The sequence below is a fragment of the Bos grunniens genome, chromosome 26, assembly GCF_055505025.1.
Source record: "Bos grunniens cultivar Pamir isolate PY7600 chromosome 26, Bosgru_T2T1.0, whole genome shotgun sequence".
Classification (NCBI taxonomy): Eukaryota; Metazoa; Chordata; class Mammalia; order Artiodactyla; family Bovidae; genus Bos; species Bos grunniens.
Genome location: NC_141190.1, coordinates 21,519,098 through 21,537,011, shown reverse-complemented (window position 1 = coordinate 21,537,011; position 17,914 = coordinate 21,519,098). Strand labels below are relative to the sequence as shown.

Genomic DNA, 17,914 nt, shown 5'->3' with positions numbered 1-17,914 from the left:
CTCTTACCTGTCTTCCCAGTCCTTTGTTCTGGCTCCCTGTACCTCAGTAAGGCAAGGGAGAGGCTTGGGGACAGATAGGAAGTCAGGAGAGTTGAAGAAAGGAGGTGGCACTGAATTAAGTGCTCTCCTTGCAGCATTTATGGCCACTCGGAGAGGTGTGTGCGTGTGTGGTGTGTGCGCGCATGTGTCTCCATCCATGCCTGACATTCAGCTCCAGGGTTTTCCCCACATCACTTCGTGTGTGTGTCTCCATCTGTGCCTGACATTCAGTTCCAGGGTTTTCCCCACACCACTCTGTGTGTGTGTATGTGTGTGTGTGTCTGTGTGTGTGTGTCTCCATCCGTGCCTGACATTCAGCTCCAGGGTTTTCCCCACACCACTTCAGGGCTGAGCTCAGCTACACAAAGGGACCGGGTGTGAAGCCAGGGGTACGATCTCTAATCCTGTTGTAGATCGCATCATGTCTGCGGGCTAGATGTGTGTGTTTGGGAGGAAGGGATTGTTAGGCAGTATTTGTTTGTAAAGCCACTTGCTCTTCAGATAATACTTGCACTAACTTCTATTGATGAAGCAGTGTGAGCCCCAGCAAAGTCCTTTCCCAAAGTGTCTTTGAAGCCAAGAGCCCATTGAAGGGAAGAAAGGCCGGGAGAGGGGATTAGTTTGTTCAGCAGCTGTGAATTTCAGTGGGAGGTTGATGAACTCCGAAGTCTTTGTTTAAATTAAAGGGGGGGAGAAAAAAGCCGCTGCTGGAGCGAGAGCCCCACTTGGGGCCCTGAACTAACACAAGGAGAAGTCTGAGCTGCGGGGAGCTGTGTACTGACTGTGAAGACTTTTCCCAAACACTTTCGGAAAGGTGTTGTGAGAAGGGAAGGGGGCGGAGTGGGGGATTAGCATGTGAAATGAAGTTTTCATTGACTCCGGTGGGGGTAGAAGGCTATTTTAATGGCATTTTGTTCTCTTATTTTCTCTTCTTGAGCTCTTTAGAGATATTGTTTTGCTAAGGCGGGCTTTCTTCCCCCTTCTTTCCAGTCTGCAGATTGCCTCTATGGGAGCCAACATAAATATTTCTCCTCCAGGAATGCGGGTTAATTAAAAGGAAATGAATGAGTGGAAGCATCCAATCCAGACCCACAATAGGCGAGTGCCCTGGCCTGCCCTTCCCTCCCACCACCCCCAGCACCGCCAGCACCGAGCACGACCCTGTCTATGTCTTTGCCCTAACCTGCTGCTAAGGCCAGTTGAGGCTGAGATTCTTTTCAAGGAAAGAAAGCCCTGCCTGTGTGTAGGCTCACAGGCCAGGGACAGGAAGGAGACAGTGTTTTGTACCCTCCACCCAGCATCCTTGTCACTTCTCAGGACCTCCCTCCGCTTCTGTCCCCTGGCTGAGACAGATGGACTCCTAAGGAGCACACAAGAGGAGGGGAGGGGCCTGGGTTCGAGAACTCACCCCATGGTACCTTACAAGTTGGTGGAACAAGCCAGACATCTTTCTCAGCATCAATTTAAATCTATAAAACAAAATATTTTTCACTCGCTGACCTTGAAGTTGTCTTCCCAAGCAGCCAGTCTGGTTGTCCACATTTATAAAGGGGAACACAGTACTGGCGATTGATTATAAGAGAGAACTTAAACTCCATGAATGCAGGAGGTCAGTATGTTGTTCACCACTGTATTTCTACTGTGGTGTTTGTTGAATGAATAAATGAATCTGTGGATAATGTAAGGGGCAGGGGGAAAGCCATCCAGATCTAAGGTAGCTCAGTATTGTTTTCTTTATAGACACAAATGAATGTGATGTCAATCATAGCCATTTGGGAATGTAAAACAATAACCTGTGAAAGAACTTTCTGGCAGCATGACATGTTTCAAATACCGACCTGGAGTTGTCACACATGAAGCACAATAGTTCTCCTACTAGTATGCTGAGAGACCTCCTGGGGAATGTCGCTTTCCTTTATAAGGTTTTACTTTTATATTTTCTAGCTGCCTTTCCAGATTTTCTTACTGAACACTGTCAAGCAATTCTGCCAAGTGGGACAGCCAAGTTAGTGCATGCTGCTGCTTGATTAGGGACAAAGGGCTAGTTGGGAGATCCAGGAGGCCCAGATCAAAGCTGAGGAAAGGCGCAAAAGGCCTTTGCTGATAGAACTGGAAGTGAAGCACTCCAACACCCTGAAGGGCAGCATGTACCCTGTAGGGAGGGAAGGTGAGCCTCTCTCCTCAGTAGGTGTCAGTGGGACCAGAAGACGTGTAGGGGTGAGGCCAGGGGTTTGAGCTCTGCCCTTGCTGTTGTCTCAGTTTGGAGCATGGGAGCCATTCTGCGCTCGCTGATCTGGAGCTACTCTTCCTCGGTGCTCTCCTCTACAAGAGATGAGATGAAGTCTTCTAGCATTTGGCCCATTCTGCTCCAGAGGGTTGCCTGGCACCCAGATCCAGGACCAGCCTAGGGGAGGGAGATGACTGGGAGGCTCCTTGGGCTGTAGAGGGTCTGTCAGGAGTTAGTTCTCCCCTTCCCGAGCCCCATTCCATCAGCAAGTCCCTGCTGTACTGCTTCCTTCTGAGAAGAGAATGAGAAGCACCACAAGTAGCAGGGTCTTAGCCACTGAGTGACTGTATCCGTGGAAGATTTATGGGCATGATTTCCTAATACTTGGCAGATGAACCTCAGTCAGGCCAGGATAACTACTTAGGCCATCATGGAAGTGAGGCCCACAGGAGAATAGTATCCAGACAAGGTGGGAGGGAGGAGAGGGCGTAGAGGTTACATCTTCCATGTACCCTTCCCCATAGCCCCAAGAATAAGTTCAATACCTGGAAAAAAAAAACAGATGTCACAGTGACTGCAGTAAATTAAGGTTCAAGGTACTGAACTTCCTATTAACAGTTTCATTGCAGAAAGTTTATATATTGAAGGAAAGTATCCAATTTCTGAATCCTGCCTATTTGAGAATCAGGTTAGTGAAAAGGAGAGATCCCAGCTTCTCATTCCTCATGACCTGTCTTCAGAGGTGCAAACCAGGGTCTGAAGGGAAATTAGCTTTATTTATCTCAGTCTTGGCTCAGGGGAATAAGACCCTTTGGGGAAGAGTAGAGGTAAAGTTGGTTGCTAGGAGAATGTAGGTTAGGAGCACAGAGAAGCTTATTTGAAAGGGTAGGAAAAAACTGGCACTCTCCCCTTACCTCTTTCCTGGATGTTGTGGGTATGTGTCTGGGGCACCTTGGATGATTGTCTAAGAAGGTTGTTGCCCCACTGGCAAAGTCCGTTAGAGACATGACGGGGGTGAGTGGCACCCTTCGTTTTCATCAAGTCAGCACTCAAGCGTTATCACTTCCTCCATCTTCAACTTCCACCTCTAGGAACCAACCCCTAAAAACATGCTTTTTCTTGGGTCAGTTTCCGCAGTATCTCTTTCACAGAAAGAAGGAAGGATAAGGGGAGGAAAAGTAGAGATTCTTGGGGAGTCTATGCCAGTAGTTAGGAAATCAGAAGCACAGGAGGGCCTCTGCCCAAGGAAGGTGTGGCTGTGGCAGAGAGCTGACAGCAGAAAATAGCGGAGTAGGGGTAGAGGGGGGAAGATGGGTAAAAAAAAAAAAAAAGCCATGCTTTCTCTGGGCCCTGCATATCTCAGAAGGGTTCTTCCAGTTCCTAAGTTCCACAAGCTAGGTCAGGCATTAGGGCAGGTACGACTGGGAGAAGGAACGCCCATTCTCTTCGGAGTCCTGGCAAGATCAATGGCTCAGAGTCTCAGAACAGAGCTCTGTCAGGTCTCAGTGTGGTGGGCGGACGATGCCGACAGCAGAGAAACTTGGAAACAGGTTGGAAAGTGGCGAGCTCCGCAGAGAATGCAGCAGCTCTCCCCTCGGGATCCCTGGCCTTGGTAGTGTGGGGTCCCTATTCCCTAGATTCCTCACTACTGGGGTCTCTAAAAAAAGGCCAAGGACCAACGGGGAAACGAGAAGAGGGAAGAGGAGTCGCTTAGGGTTTTCTCCCAGGTTCGTGCGCCGCGCCCCCACGTGGCCGGTCCGCGCGGCTGCAGAAGTACTTGGTGACTCGCCGGCGGCACTGCTCGCAGCGGACCGCGCAGCACCAGTGAAACTTGCAGTTGCAACTGGACACGGTCTCGGCGCGGCGCTCCTCTACCGCCAGCCCGCAGTCTCCGCAGAGTCGACGGCAGCTGCGGCGCTCCCAGCGGCCCAGGGCCCGGCCGCGCCGCAGGCACTCTCTGCCTTCGGTGCCCAGCAGCCCTAGCGTCTTGTTCTCCAGGCAGTAGTCCGGGGAGTCCTCCAGGTGCACCAGCTCCCGCGTGGAGATGGAGCGAAAGGTGTCAGCGATGGCGCCGCGGCCCGCCGCGCTATTGCCTGCACCCTGCAGCAGGTCCACCTTGAGAGCTGCGTGGTACTTCTCTTTCAGGTGCGCGCCCACCTCTCGGAACTCCGGCAGCTGCAGCCAGCAGGTCTGCGTGGTGCAGCTGCCAGACACCCCGTGGCACTTACACGTGCGTTTCATGGTGCCCTTCACCGCCTGGGGAGAGAGCCAGGAGTGAGCGGGCCAGGGATTGCTCCCCTGGGGAGTCTCGCCCTCTGTCGAGTTGCGAGGCTTCCTGCAAGTCTACCTGGCCAGCCGGCTTGGTACCACGTTTGCCCAGTCAGATAAGACTTGACAGGCTGTCCGCACCTAGGCCTGGCAGTGGATGGAGCAGGTGCCTGATTCCAGGGGCTGCAGGACTCACCTTGCGGCCTGCCTCATTGTTGTGCAGGTTCATGGCTGCCCGAGCATCCTGTCCTGTCTCCAGGGCATCGACGAACTGCTTGGATATTGCCTCTCCGAAGCCCACGTTGTCGCTGCAGCCTCCCCACAGCCAGCCTTGGCCCCCTGGAAAACATAGTGGGAAGAAAGGCCGTTAAGCAGGCCGCAGAGAGCCTCCTGGGCTGCTGGTTCTAAGTGGGTTAGGGGGATTGAGGAAGGATTCAGGTGGGGCTAGTGCCCTCGCTCTAGATTAGTTTCACCCCAGATTTATTTTTGACACCTTTGTACTCCTAACTTCAGCCCATCCCCTGCTCAGGACTCCATGATGTAAGTAGCTACCAGGGGAGGCAGGTGCCTGCTTCACGGGCTGTGTTTCTGGCCTTTGGGCAGAGTGTACACATGTTCTGCCAGAGGTTGACGTCCAGAAGGCACAAAATAGTGTGGAAAAGGCGAGGAAGGTGCAGACACTGAGGGGGAGAGAGGCCAGTTGAGGTAATATGGAACAGCAGTTGGCAGCTGAGGTGGAGGGCAGAGGCCTGCAGAGGACACTGGAGGTAAACAGGGGAAATGAGATAGGGAAGGGTGTAAGGTAAGGGAGTTAGAGAAGGTGAGGTTCGAGAAAAAAAAAAAAAGACTGGCACTTTACAGGAACTGATCACCTTTAATGAGGCGAGAAGGGGCAGCAGTCAGATTAGTGGGCTGTTGCGCTAAGTCAAGGAGAGTAGGTATATATAGGAAAACATATATATGCGGAGATACATTATTTTGAGGGGGTCTGTTTTTCCTCATGATTATTTTTGACTAGTTAGCTTTCAACAACTGGGGCAAGGAATTCCTGAGACCAGCCAGAGACTGGGATCGGCTGGGAGCTGAACGTAATCTTAATGTCCATTCCTTTCTTCCGGGAAGAAAGTGCTTTATTCTGTATAGAACGGTGGGGAGGACCTGGAGGGGAGTTTTAACTCCAGGCTATTTTGAGCCCTGTAGCTTTCCTTCTTTAGGCACTGTGGAAGGGCCCCCCTCCCATGGTTGAGGGGACTGTTCTTTTATCACTATTGTATTTAAATTAAGGGAACCTCCCAGTGAGAGAAGGGCTCCCAGCTACCTACAGCCGTGTTTGTCACTGTAGCGCTTGGGCTCAAAGTGGTCCACCTTGATTTTCCTCAGATTTAGATGACTACCACCCTTTTTCACTCCACCAAATACCTGCCAAGCTTTTCATGGCCTAAATGAACTTCATTGGGCTGCCCTACCCACCCCCAAGATCACTACTTACCCAGTTGCCCATTGCGGGAGTCGTCACAGCCACAGTTGTCAAAATCCCCAAGGCTGCAGTTTCTAGTCAGAGTGTACATGACCCCAGCAGAACTGATGGCATGTACAAATGCTGTCTCCCGATTAGCTGACAGGAACCAAAAATTGAGTGAGTTGGAGGAATTACAGCCCCAAAGACATACCTTTAATACCATCATATACCCTCCTCACTGCTCTGTTCTATTGGGTTGGCCCAAAAGTTAGTTCAGGCTTTTCCACAGGATCTTATGGAAAACCCCAACAAACTGTTTGGCGAACCCAATATCTTGCCACCTTTATAATGTACCTTACTCTCTTCCAGGATCTGCTCCAGTCCTGGTCTCACCTCAGCTCTTCTCTCTTCCCATCTTTTCAGGTTACAGATTTTACGACTTAGTGGTTAGAGTATTGTTGATATGGGTGGCATTTAAGTGGGAAAGAGACCAAGAAAGAAATGAGGAAGAATCTGAAGGTCAGATTGTAAAGAACCCATCCCCACTTTCTCTTGGAACATGGAAGTCTGAGAGGCTTCTGAGAGGTGCTAGCTAGTCCTGAATCATTTCCTGGCATGGCCACTTTTTAATCTTCTGTATGGGAATCTGGTCTCCAAGTCAATTCCCATTTGCTCTGTACCTCTCTACTGAGCCTGCTAAAGGAAGAGGCTAAGAGGCATGAAAATATATGACCTCTACTTACCTACCTATTTTGAGGAGGCTAGGAGGCTGCAGATGGTATAGGATTGGGGATGAGATAAGGGCCATTTGTTGAGTAGAGAGGGTGTCAGTAAAGAAAAAGAGGAGCTGGAGCAAAAAACAGAGAAGATACTAGAGAGGGAGATGACCTGAGAGCAGAGACCAACAAAGGTAAAGAGGGGGCTGGATTCCATCCCTGGAGAGTGGGGCCCTAACCTATGGCCAAGTGGTCCAGGGACCTGTGGCTGAAGCTTTCCTTACCACTGCGAAGGCCACCATGGCTAGACAGCTGCAGGGCTCTCTCAGGGCAGTTCCAGCGGTCCCAAGCAAACTGATATTTGCATTCTTCAATTCCACTCTGGGCACCAGCTGCCACGCTGCTGGAGTAGATCAGGTAAGCCTGCAGGGACACAGGGGTCAAACTTCAGACTCACAGCAGCTGAACTTGGTAGGCATTTGCCTTAAAGTGGCTAAGCACATCTTTTCCTGCCCACTTTCCCACTCCTCCAAATTAATTACAGAGTAAGCACTTTCAATATGCTGTCTCATGTAACATCACAAATAACCTTGTGAAATTGGTACCATTTTATAGAACAGAAACCTAAGCTCAGAGAGGTGATGTAAAACAATTTGCTCAAGGTCCCACCACTAGCAAATGGTGGAAGTAGGAATGAAACTGGTGTTTCGTTAGACTCTAGACCTCACTACCTCTATTCACTGTACTCACTTCAAAATGAGACTCAGTTACACGATTTATGAATTTTCAACTGTTCTCATCCTATGAAGAAAACATTTTGTAGCTGGAAATATTCTTAGAGATCATATAGTAGAAAGCCAGCATTTTAAGGATGGAGGACGGCCTGCCCGCTGTGTGCTGAGAAGGATGGCTAACTATAGCCTGACACTACAAAGGAAAACTTTTATTCTGGCCATAAATTCAGAGTCAATATTCCTGAGTTCTTAACCTGGCTCTGACATTAGTTTTCTGTGTGATTTGGGGTGTATCCCTTTCTGTGCCACAGTTTTTCTGCCTAAAAGATACACAGTATAATAAAAGATGTGGATATAATGAAAAGATATTGACATGTATAGTCTTCAGTCAAGAAGCTAAGCTAAGTCCGAAGAAATCAAAGGAATTTTTTTCTTACCTTTGGACCAGTCATCAGGAAATTGTTCACTGACCTAGAAGAGAGAAAAACCACAGAGCGTAATAGAGATACACTGACTCATTTATGATGCCAAGAGTTTTAAGAATTACTTCAGCAAATATATAGGCATACCTCAGCGACATTCCTGGTTTGGTTTCAGACCACTGCAATAAAGCAAATTCTGCAATAAAGCCAATCACATGAATTTTTTGGTTTCCCAGTACATATAAAAGCTATGTTCACACTATACTGTTGTCTATTAAGTGTACAATAGCATCGTCTTAAAAAAATACAATGTATGTACCCTAATTTTAAAATACTTTATTTTTTAGTGGACTTTACAACCTTGACATTTATTTATTTATTTTTGGCTGTGCTGGGTCTTCGTTGCTGCATGCAGACTTTCTCTAGTTGTTGGGGGACGGGCCACTCTTCACTGTGGAGTGTGGGCTTCTCATTGCCACCGCTTCTGTTGTTGCAGAGCACAGGCTCTGCAGCGCTGACTTAGTAGTTATGGTGGCCAGGCTTAGTTGCCCCATGGCATGTGGAATCTTCCCGAGCAGAGACGGAACACAAGTCCCCTGCAGGTGGATTCTTAACCCCTGGCCCACCAGGGAACTTCTTAAAAAAAAAAAATAGCTTATTGTTAAAAGTGCTAACCATCCCCTGAGGCTTCCTGAGTCAATCTTTTTGCTGGTAGAGGGTCTTGCGTTGATGTTGATGTCTGCTGACTGACCGGGGTGGTGGTTGCTGAAGGCTGGAGTAGATATGGCAATTTCTTAAAATAAGACAATAAATTTCACCATATTGATTGGTTCTTCCTTTCGTAAATGATTCCTCTGTAGTATGCAGTGCTGTTTGATAGCATTTTGCCCAGAGTAGAACTTCTTTCAAAATTGGAGTCAATCCTCTCAAATAGTGCCACTGTTTTATCAACTAAGTTTATGTAATATTCTAAGTACTTTGTTGTCATTTCAACAATCTTTACAGCCTCTTCACCATGGGTAGAGTTCATCTCAAGAAACTATTTTCTTTGTTCATCCGTAAGAAGCAACTTCTCATCCATTCAAGTTTTATCATGAAATTGTAACAATTCAGTCACATCTTCAGACTCTGCTTCTAATTCTAGTTCTCTTTCCACCTGCGGTTATTTCCTCCACTGAAATCTTGAACGTCACAAAATCATCCATGAGGATTGAAATCAACTTATTCCAAACCCCTGTTAAACTTGATGTTTTGACATCTTCCCATGAATCCTGAATGTTCTTAGTTATCTAGAATGGTGCAGCCTTTTCAGAAGGTTCTCAATTAACTTTGTACAGAGGACTCATTCATGGCAGTTATAGCCTTAAAAAATGTATTTCTTAAATAATAAGACTTGAAAGTCAAAATTATTCCTTGAGTCATGGACTGCAGAATGAATGTTGTGTTAGCAGGCATGAAAAATAGCATTAATCTCACTGTACATCTCCATCAGAGTTCTCAGGTGTACTGTCAGTGAGCAGTCATATTTTGAACCAAATCTTTTTTTTCTGAGCAGTAATTCTCAATATTGGGCTTCAAATATTCAGTAAACCATGTTGTAAACAGATGTGCTGTGATCCAGGCTTTGTTGTTTCATTTATAGAGCAGAATTAGCATAATTCTTAAGGGCCCTGGAATTTTCAAAAGGGTAAATGAACATTGACTTCAGTCTATATCACGAGCTGCCTTAGTCCCTAACAAGAGTCAATCTGTCTTTTGAAGTTCTGAAACTGGCCATTGACTTTTCCTCTCTAGCTGTGAAAGTCCTAGATGGCATCTTCTTTCACTAGAAGGCTGTTTCATCTACATTGAAAATCTGTTGTTTAATTTAGCCTCCTTCATTAATTATTTTGACTAGATCTGGAATCTGGATAATTTGCTGCAGATTTACATCAGCATTTGCTGTCTGCCCTTGCATTTTTATATTATGGAGATGGCTTCTTTTCCGTAAGCCTCATGAACCAATCTCTGATAGCTTCAAACATCTCTTTTGCATCTTCCTCACCTCTCTCAGGCTTTACAGGATTAAAAAGAGTTAGGTCCTTGCTTCGGGTTAGGCTTTGGCTTAAGGGAATGTTGTGGCTGGTTTGGTCTTCTATCCAGACCACTAATACTAATCCTGTCTCCATGTAGACTGTTTAATTTATCATTCTTTTTTTTGGGGGGAGGGGCTGTGTTGGGTCCTCATTGCTGTGCAGGCTTTTCTCTAGTTGTAGAGAGCGGGGGCCATTCTCTCGGTGCTGGGTGCAGGCTTCTCCTGCTGTGGAGCACAGTCTCTAAGGTGTGTGTGGACTTCAGTAGTTGCAACACAGGAGCTCACTAGTTGTGGCTCCCAGGCTCTAGAGCGCAGGCTCAGTAGTTGTGGTGCACAGGCTTAGTTGCTCCATGGCATGTGGGATCTTCCTGGATCAGTGATCGAACCTGTGTCTCCTGCATTGATTGGCAGGCAGATTCTTCACCACTGAGCCACCAAGGAAGCCCCTCACTTATCATTCTTGTTGATAAGAATGATTCTTGTGTTCACTGGAGCAGCACTTTAAATTTCCTTAAGAACTTTTCCTTTGCATTCACAATGTTTGGGAAAGAAGCCTAACTTCCTCTCTAAACTTAGTAATTTATAGCTTTTGATTTAGAGTGAGTGATTCATGTTTTCACTGGAACACTTAGAGATCATTGTGGTATTTTCAACTGACCTAATGCCAATATTGTTGTGTCAGGGAATAGGGAAGCCCTAGGAGGGGGAGAGATGAGAAGGGCTGGTGGGTAGATCAGTCAGAACCCACACATTTATTGATTAAGTTTGCAGTCTTATATGTCCTTTTAGGGAGTGACATAGAATATGGATTATAGAAGGCATAGTGAGTGTGTAATGTGAGGAGAGCCAAAGAGGAAGGAATTTAAGTGTATATGTGTGCCACCTAGGGACAGTAATATGATTAAAGGAAAGACGCTAACAGACAGTGGAAGATGGAGACGGCTCTACAGAATGTGGTTCAAGCAACATACTACTACTACATGGAGGTGTAAGCTTCCCATTCCCTTTACATACAGTTGCTAATGACATGACCCAGGCTGGTGTCAAAGGGTTTCTGTCTTTCTGGACCCTCTCAGCTCTTCTCAGGCCTTTGTTAAACTCCAGACTTGCATAAATACATATAATATATAAAACTCAGTTGTGTCTGACTCTTTGTGACCTCATGGACTACAACCTAACAGACTCGTCTGTCCATGGAATTCTCCAGGCAAGAAACCTGGAGTGAGTTGCCATTCTCTTCTCCAGCTGACCCAGGGATTGAACCTGGGTCTCCCACATGGCAGGCAGATTCTTTACTGACTGAGCCACCAGGGAAGTTCCTTTATATATATATATATATAAAGGAACTAGGGTTTGAGGCACAATTTATTTATTTATTTATGTTTTGGCCATGCTGCATGGCTTACAGGACCTTACTTCCCTGACCAGGGACTGGACCTGGGACCCCTGCAGTGGAAATTCAGAGAGCTAACCACTGGACCACAGGAATTCCCCCAACTATATTCTTGACATCACTTCAGGCTTTAATAGGCAGCTCAAATTTAACATGTCCAGACAGTTTTGATCTTCACTGTCACCATTTCAAATCCGTTCCTCCCATTGTCTTCCTCGTCTAGGGAAAGGACAGTTCTTTCTTCCAGCTGCTGGGTGTCATCTTTAACTCCTTCCTTTCTCTCACATCCTGTGTTCAGTCTGTCATCAACTCCTGCCAGCTCCAGTTCAAAATATATCCAGACTCTAACCAGTTCCCAACACCTTCACTGCTGTCACCCTGGTCCAAGCTGTCATTTCTCTTGCCTGGACTGTTGTTATAGCCTGCTAACTGAACCCCTTGGTTCTACCCTTATTCTTCTCATAATCTATGCTCAAAATGATTGATCCCTTTAAAAAGTGATCCGTTTAAGGATGGGGAACACGTGTATACCTGTGGCGGATTCATGTTGATATATGGCAAAACCAATACAATATTGTAAAGTTAAAAAAAAAAAACATAAAAAAAGTGATCCATTTAAAATATAAATCAAATTTTTGCCACTCTGCTCAAAATCCTCTAGTGTTTTGTTTTGATTCTTAAATCTCACATAGAATGATAGCCAAATTCTTCCTGTGGTTTATGAGATTCTGTGCAATCTGGTACCCAGTTATGCCTCTGGTCTAATCTCCTGCTACTCTCCCTTCACTTAATCTGCTCCAGCCAGACTGGTCCTCTTGTTCTTCCAGCACAACAGGTACTCTCCAGCCTCTGGGCTATTGCATGGGCTATCTTTCCTGTCTGGAATGCTTTCCCCATATAACCATATAGCTTGTTCCTTCACTTGCACTGGCCTTTTAATCAAACGTGTCATTTTCTCTGAGGCTTTCCTGGATCATCTATTTAAAAACTGCAACTTCTTCCACTCCCTCTCTCTGCTCCATATTTCTCCAGGGCACTTTTCATCATCTAAATGCCGTGTTTTACATCTTTATTTGTATATTCTCCTTCCACTAGATTGTAAGCTTCATTAGGCAAGGGTTTTTTTTTTTTTCCCTCTTGTTTTTTTCTTTTGGTCTGTTTTGTTCACCAGATATTATCCATGCCTTGAACAGTGCCCGAGGATAGTAACCATTTAATAAATATTTGTTGAATGAAAGAACAAAGGAACTCACATTTAGGGGTGGGAGCAGGAAGAAGTATCATCTGAGGAAACTCAGAAGGAACAGCAATCTAGAGAGATGGGGAAAGGAGAGAATCCTTCATTCATGCGCAAGGTCTTACCCCATGAATATGCAATATCTCCCAAATCTTTACCTCCAACCCTGAATTCCATCTTGAGATCCAGAGCTACGTTTTCAAACAAATGCTAGACTTCTCTACTGGGAATGCTTCAGATTGTGAGGGCAATATGTTTATTTTTTTAATTTTTACCATTTAATATGAAAAAGCACACCTTCGAAATAACTTCAATTTAAATATTAACAATGAGAATATCATATGAAGACTCATGGGATGAAGACTCATGGGAAGTTTTAACTCATGGGTTAAAACTTGAGTTTTTTTCTTACAGGGGGAAACACACAGCTATTAGAAAGCACTCTCAAAACAGTATATTCTTCACAGGTTGGGGTGGGATGGGCAGTTGGTACAAGGGACAAGAGAATAGTAGATTATCTGTGAAAAAGTCCTCCTGGAGATTATAATTAGCCTGCCTCCCCATTCTCATGCTGTTTAAAAGTCACTATTATATTAAGAGAAAAACTCTAAGTTTTTTTTTTTTTAAGAGTTAAAAAAATTTTGCTATGTGTTCTTGAAATCAGCAAAGTGAAGGTAAGAAAAATAGGGAACTAAAATAAAAAAGATAAGAGCAAAAGTTAAAGAATTAGAAGCCAGTTTTATAGGGCTGTCTTTGAAAGATAATAAGACAGCAAATCTCTAGAGCCATCAAGAAAAGAGAAAAACAAATACATACAATTAAGTTGGTGTGTGCAAAGAAAATACTATAAAAGATTTAAATATATCCTATTTTCTTTAAAATTTATTTAAAGTACAGATGATTCTCTAGGAAACTATTATTAAATTTGCCTTATTATTAGGCAGAAAACCTGAGAGAGGAAGTTCTAGAGCCAGAGGGTTGGTGTCTCAGCTCTGCTACCTATTAACTATGTGGCCCTGGGAAAGAGACTAGTCTGTGCTCAGTTAACCTCAACTATAACTGATGGGGTTATGATGTGGCAACTTCAGAGGCTATTGAGATGGTCAGATGAGATAATACTTGTATAGGACATATGACAAATTGGGGGAGATGCTTACAATATATGACACATGAAGAGCTCTTACATATTAAAAAAACATTTTTTTTTAAAAAGGACATGAACAACATAAATCCCAAAAGAAATAGAAATAGCCAGTAAACAATGGAGGACAGAATATTTAAAAGTTAACTCATCTTCCCTGCCAACTAGCCACTTCTGACCTCACTGTTTCCCACCCCACTACCCCCACCGCCCAGTCTCTCTCAATCCATTCTCGGCATCCAACCAGTTATTAAAACCCGAGTGTATCTTACCTTTGTAATATTTTTCACATACAAGTTCCCTCTTTTCTTTCTCATTGTCTCAGTGACTCTCACTGTTGCAGCCTGAGTTGTGGCCCCCGACCTAAACCACTGTAGAACTCTAGTGATTAACCTCTCTACTTAACAGTTTTTATCCACTTCCTGTCAGGTACGGTTTGAGCTAGATCAATCTTCCGAAATCCTGATTCCAATGGCATCCTACTCAAGAATCTTTTGTAGTTCTCCAACTCTGGCCACTTAAGGCCCTCCATAATCTGACCCGACATCCCTTTCCAGCCTCATTTCCCATTAAACACCCCTACTTGTCTAGTCCTCTACTCAGGCCTCTGCTGTGCTTAGTTGCTCAGTTCTGTCAGACTCTTTGTGACCCCATGGACTGTAGCCCACCAGGCTCCTCTGTCCATGGGATTCTCCAGGCAAGAATACACGGAGTGGGTTGCCATGCCATCCTCCAGAGGATCTTCCCAACCCAGGGATCAAACCCAAATCTCCTGCATTGCAGGCAGGTTCTTTACTGTCTGAGCCACCAGGAAGCCCCTAGTCAGGCCTAACCAGTTGCTATTCTTGGAAATCCATGCATTCATGCCTCTATGCCTTTGATTATGCTGTTCCATTAATCTTACCTATTCTTAGTATTGTCAGCCAATAGTGCTGGGACAACTGGATAGCCACATACAAAAGAATGAGGTTGGATCTCTACCTCATACCACATAAAAATTAACTAAAAATGAATTATAGACCTAAGTGTGAGAGCTAAAACTACAAAACTCTTAGACAAAAACACAGTTTTAATTTTTCATGACCTGGAATCGGGCAACGGTTTCTTAGATATACCAAAAGCACATGTCACCAAAGAAAACATAGATAAATTAGACTTAATCAAAATTAGAAATTTTTATGCTTCAAAAGACACCATCAAGAAAGTAAAAAGACACCCCATAGAATGGAAGAAAATGTCTGCAAGTCATATATCTAGTTAGACACTACCCAGAACATATAAAGAGCACTTCAACTAAAGAGTGAAAAGGCAAATAGCTCAATCTGAAAATGAGCAAAGGACCTACTGTATGGCACAAGGAACTCTACTCAATGCTCTGTGGTGACCTAAATGGGAAGGAAATCCAAAAAATAAGGAGTTATATGTATACACATAGCTGATTCACTTTGCTCTACACTGGAAACTAACACAACATTGTAAAGCAAGTATACTCTGATAAAATTAATTGAAAGAAAAATGGACAGAGGATCTGAATAAAAATTTCTCCAAAGAAGGTGTACAAATGGCCACTAACTACATGATAAGATGCCAAACATCATTGCACACGTCCTAAGGCACTTCAGTCATGTCTGACTCTTTGCAACCTTATGAACAATAGTCTGTTCATGGGATTCTCCAGGCAAGAATATTGAAGTGGGTGCCATGCCCTCCTCCAGGGGATCTTCCCAATCCAGGGATCAAATCCACATCTTCTGTGGCTCTTGCACTGCAGGCAGATTCTTTACTACTGAGCCACCAGGGAAGCCACATTGTTAGTTATCATAAAAATACAAATAAAATACACAACAAGAATTCACACCTACTAAACTAAAAAAACTATAACAAGTATTGTCAAGAATGTGGATAAATCAAAACCATCATACATTGCTGGTGGGATTACAAAATAGTGTAACTACTTTGGAGAATAGTCTGGCAATTCTTCAAAAGGTTAAACATAGAGTGACTATATGACCCTGCAGTTCCACTCCTAGGCATTTACTCAAGAGAATTAAAAGCATGTGTCCAACAAAAACTTGTAATACATGAGTGTTCATAGCAGCATTATTCATGATGGCCCAAAAGTGAAAACAACCCAAATGTCTATCAAGTGATGAATGGGTGAATAAACTGTGGTCTGTTCATACAATGGAATATTATTTGGCCATAAAAAGGAATGGAGTACTAATGCTACATGAATGAACCTTGAAAATATCATTCTAAATGAAAGCCAGACACAAAAGGCCATACATTATATGATTCTTTTTATGCAAATGTCCAGAACAAGCAATTCCATATAAACTTAAAGTAGATTAGTAGTTGCCAAGGACTAAGGAGTGGAAGAATGGGACGTGGCTGCTAATGGATAAAGGATTTCTTTTTAAGGTGATGAAAATGCTCTAAAATAGATTGAGGTGAGGGTTGTACAGATTTTTTAATATCCTGAAACCCATTGATGTGTACGCTTTAAGAGGGTAAATTTTACAATGCATGAATTATATCTCGATTAATATGTAAAAAAGAATAGCAAGGAGAGATAAGAAAGCCTTCCTCAGTGATCAATGCAAAGAAATAGAGGAAAATAATAGAATGGGAAAGACTAGAGATCTCTTCAAGAAAATTACGCTACTCTACACTATGCTAAGTCACTTCAGTTGTGTCCGACTCTGTGTGACCCCATAGATGGTAGCCTACCAGGCTCCCCCGTCCCTGGGATTCTCCAGGCAAGAACACTGGAGTGGGTTGCCATTTCCTTCTCCAACGCATGAAAGTGAAAAGTGAAAGTGAAGTCGCTCAGTCATGTCCGACTCTTAGCGACCCCATGGACTGCAGCCTACCAGGCTCCTCTGTCCATGGGATTTTCCAGGCAAGAGTACTGGAGTGGGGTGCCATTGCCTTCTCCTCAAGGAAATTAGAGATACCAAAAAACTTTTCATGCAAAGATGGGCACAATAAAGGACAGAAATGGTATGGACCTAACAGAAGCAGAAGATAGTAAGAAGAGGTGGCAAGAGTACACAAAAGAACTATACAAAAGAGATCTTCATGACTCAGATAATCATGATGGTATGATCACTCACCTAGAGCCAGATATCCTGGAACGTGAAGTCAAGAGGGCTTTAGGAAGCATCACTACAAACAAAGCTAGTGGAGGTGATGGAATTCCAGTTGAGCTATTTCAAATCCTAAAAGATGATATTGTGAAAGTGCTGCACTCAATATGCCAGCACATTTGGAAAACTCAACAGTGACCACAGGACTGGAAAAGGTCAGTTTTCATTCCAATCCCAAAGAAAGGCAATGCCAAAGAATGCTCAAACTACTGCACAATTGCACTCATCTGACACGCTAATGAAGTAATGCTCAAAATTCTCCAAGCCAGGCTTCAACAGTATGTGAACCGTGAACTTCCAGGTGTTCAAACTGGATTTAGAAAAGGCAGAGGAACCAGAGATCAAATTGCCAAAATCCACTGGATCATCAAAAAAACAAGAGAATTCCAGAAAAACATCTATTTCTGCTTTATTGACTATGCCAAAGCCTTTGACTGTGTGGATCACAATAAACTGTGGAAAATTCTTCAAGAGATGGGAATACCAGACCACCTGACCTGCCTCTTGAGAAATCTGTATGCAGGTCAGAAAGCAACAGTTAGAACTGAACATGGAACAACAGACTGGTTCAAAATCAGGAAAGGAGTACATCAAGGCTGTACATTTTCACCTTGCTTATTTAACTTATATGCAGAGTACATCATGAGAAACACTGGGCTGGATGAGGCACAAGCTGGAATCAAGATTGCCAGGAGAAATACCAATAACCTCAGATAGCAGATGACATCACCCTTATGGCAGAAAGCAAAGAAGAACTAAAGAGCCTCTTGATGAAAGTGAAAGAGGAGAGTGAAAAAGTTGGCTTAAAGCTCAACATTCAGAAAACTAAGATCATGGCATCTGGTCCCATCATTTCATGGCAAATAGATGGGGAAACAGTGGAAACAGTGACAGACTTTATTTTTTGGAGGGCTCCAAAATCACAGCAGATGGTGACTGCAGCCATGAAATTAAAAGACACTTGCTCCTTGGAAGAAAACATATGACCAGCCTAGACAGATTATTAAAAAGCAGAGACATTACTTTACCAATGAAGGTCCATCTAGTCAAAGTTA

The 17,914-nt window shown here is 44.2% G+C and overlaps 2 protein-coding genes across 17 annotated transcripts in view; one reads left to right on the top strand and one right to left on the bottom strand.

The window, feature by feature from the left end:
- The window catches only part of SEC31B (SEC31 homolog B, COPII component), a 33,507-nt gene extending 31,977 nt beyond the window's left edge, over window positions 1–1,530 (top strand). For 15 of the 16 annotated variants that reach the window (XR_015155197.1, XR_015155193.1, XR_015155204.1 and 12 more), the window contains one exon: window positions 1,030–1,530. Coding sequence is in view for 8 of the 16 variants with exons in the window: in XM_086377306.1 (XP_086233432.1) it covers window positions 1,030–1,089 (60 nt within the window). In the remaining 8 variants the exon portion in view is untranslated. The remainder of the gene's footprint in view (window positions 1–1,029) is intronic. The other variant, XR_015155198.1, reaches the window with a different exon arrangement.
- A 232-nt stretch (window positions 1,531–1,762) lies between these two features.
- Window positions 1,763–17,914, bottom strand: part of WNT8B (Wnt family member 8B) — a 28,102-nt gene continuing 11,950 nt past the window's right edge. Inside the window, exons 2-6 of the mRNA XM_086377313.1 lie at window positions 7,881–7,914; window positions 6,994–7,132; window positions 6,024–6,149; window positions 4,731–4,873; window positions 1,763–4,522 (exon numbers count right to left, since the gene is read on the bottom strand). Coding sequence (XP_086233439.1) covers window positions 3,977–4,522; window positions 4,731–4,873; window positions 6,024–6,149; window positions 6,994–7,132; window positions 7,881–7,914 — 988 coding nt within the window. The 3' untranslated portion in view covers window positions 1,763–3,976. The remainder of the gene's footprint in view (window positions 4,523–4,730; window positions 4,874–6,023; window positions 6,150–6,993; window positions 7,133–7,880; window positions 7,915–17,914) is intronic.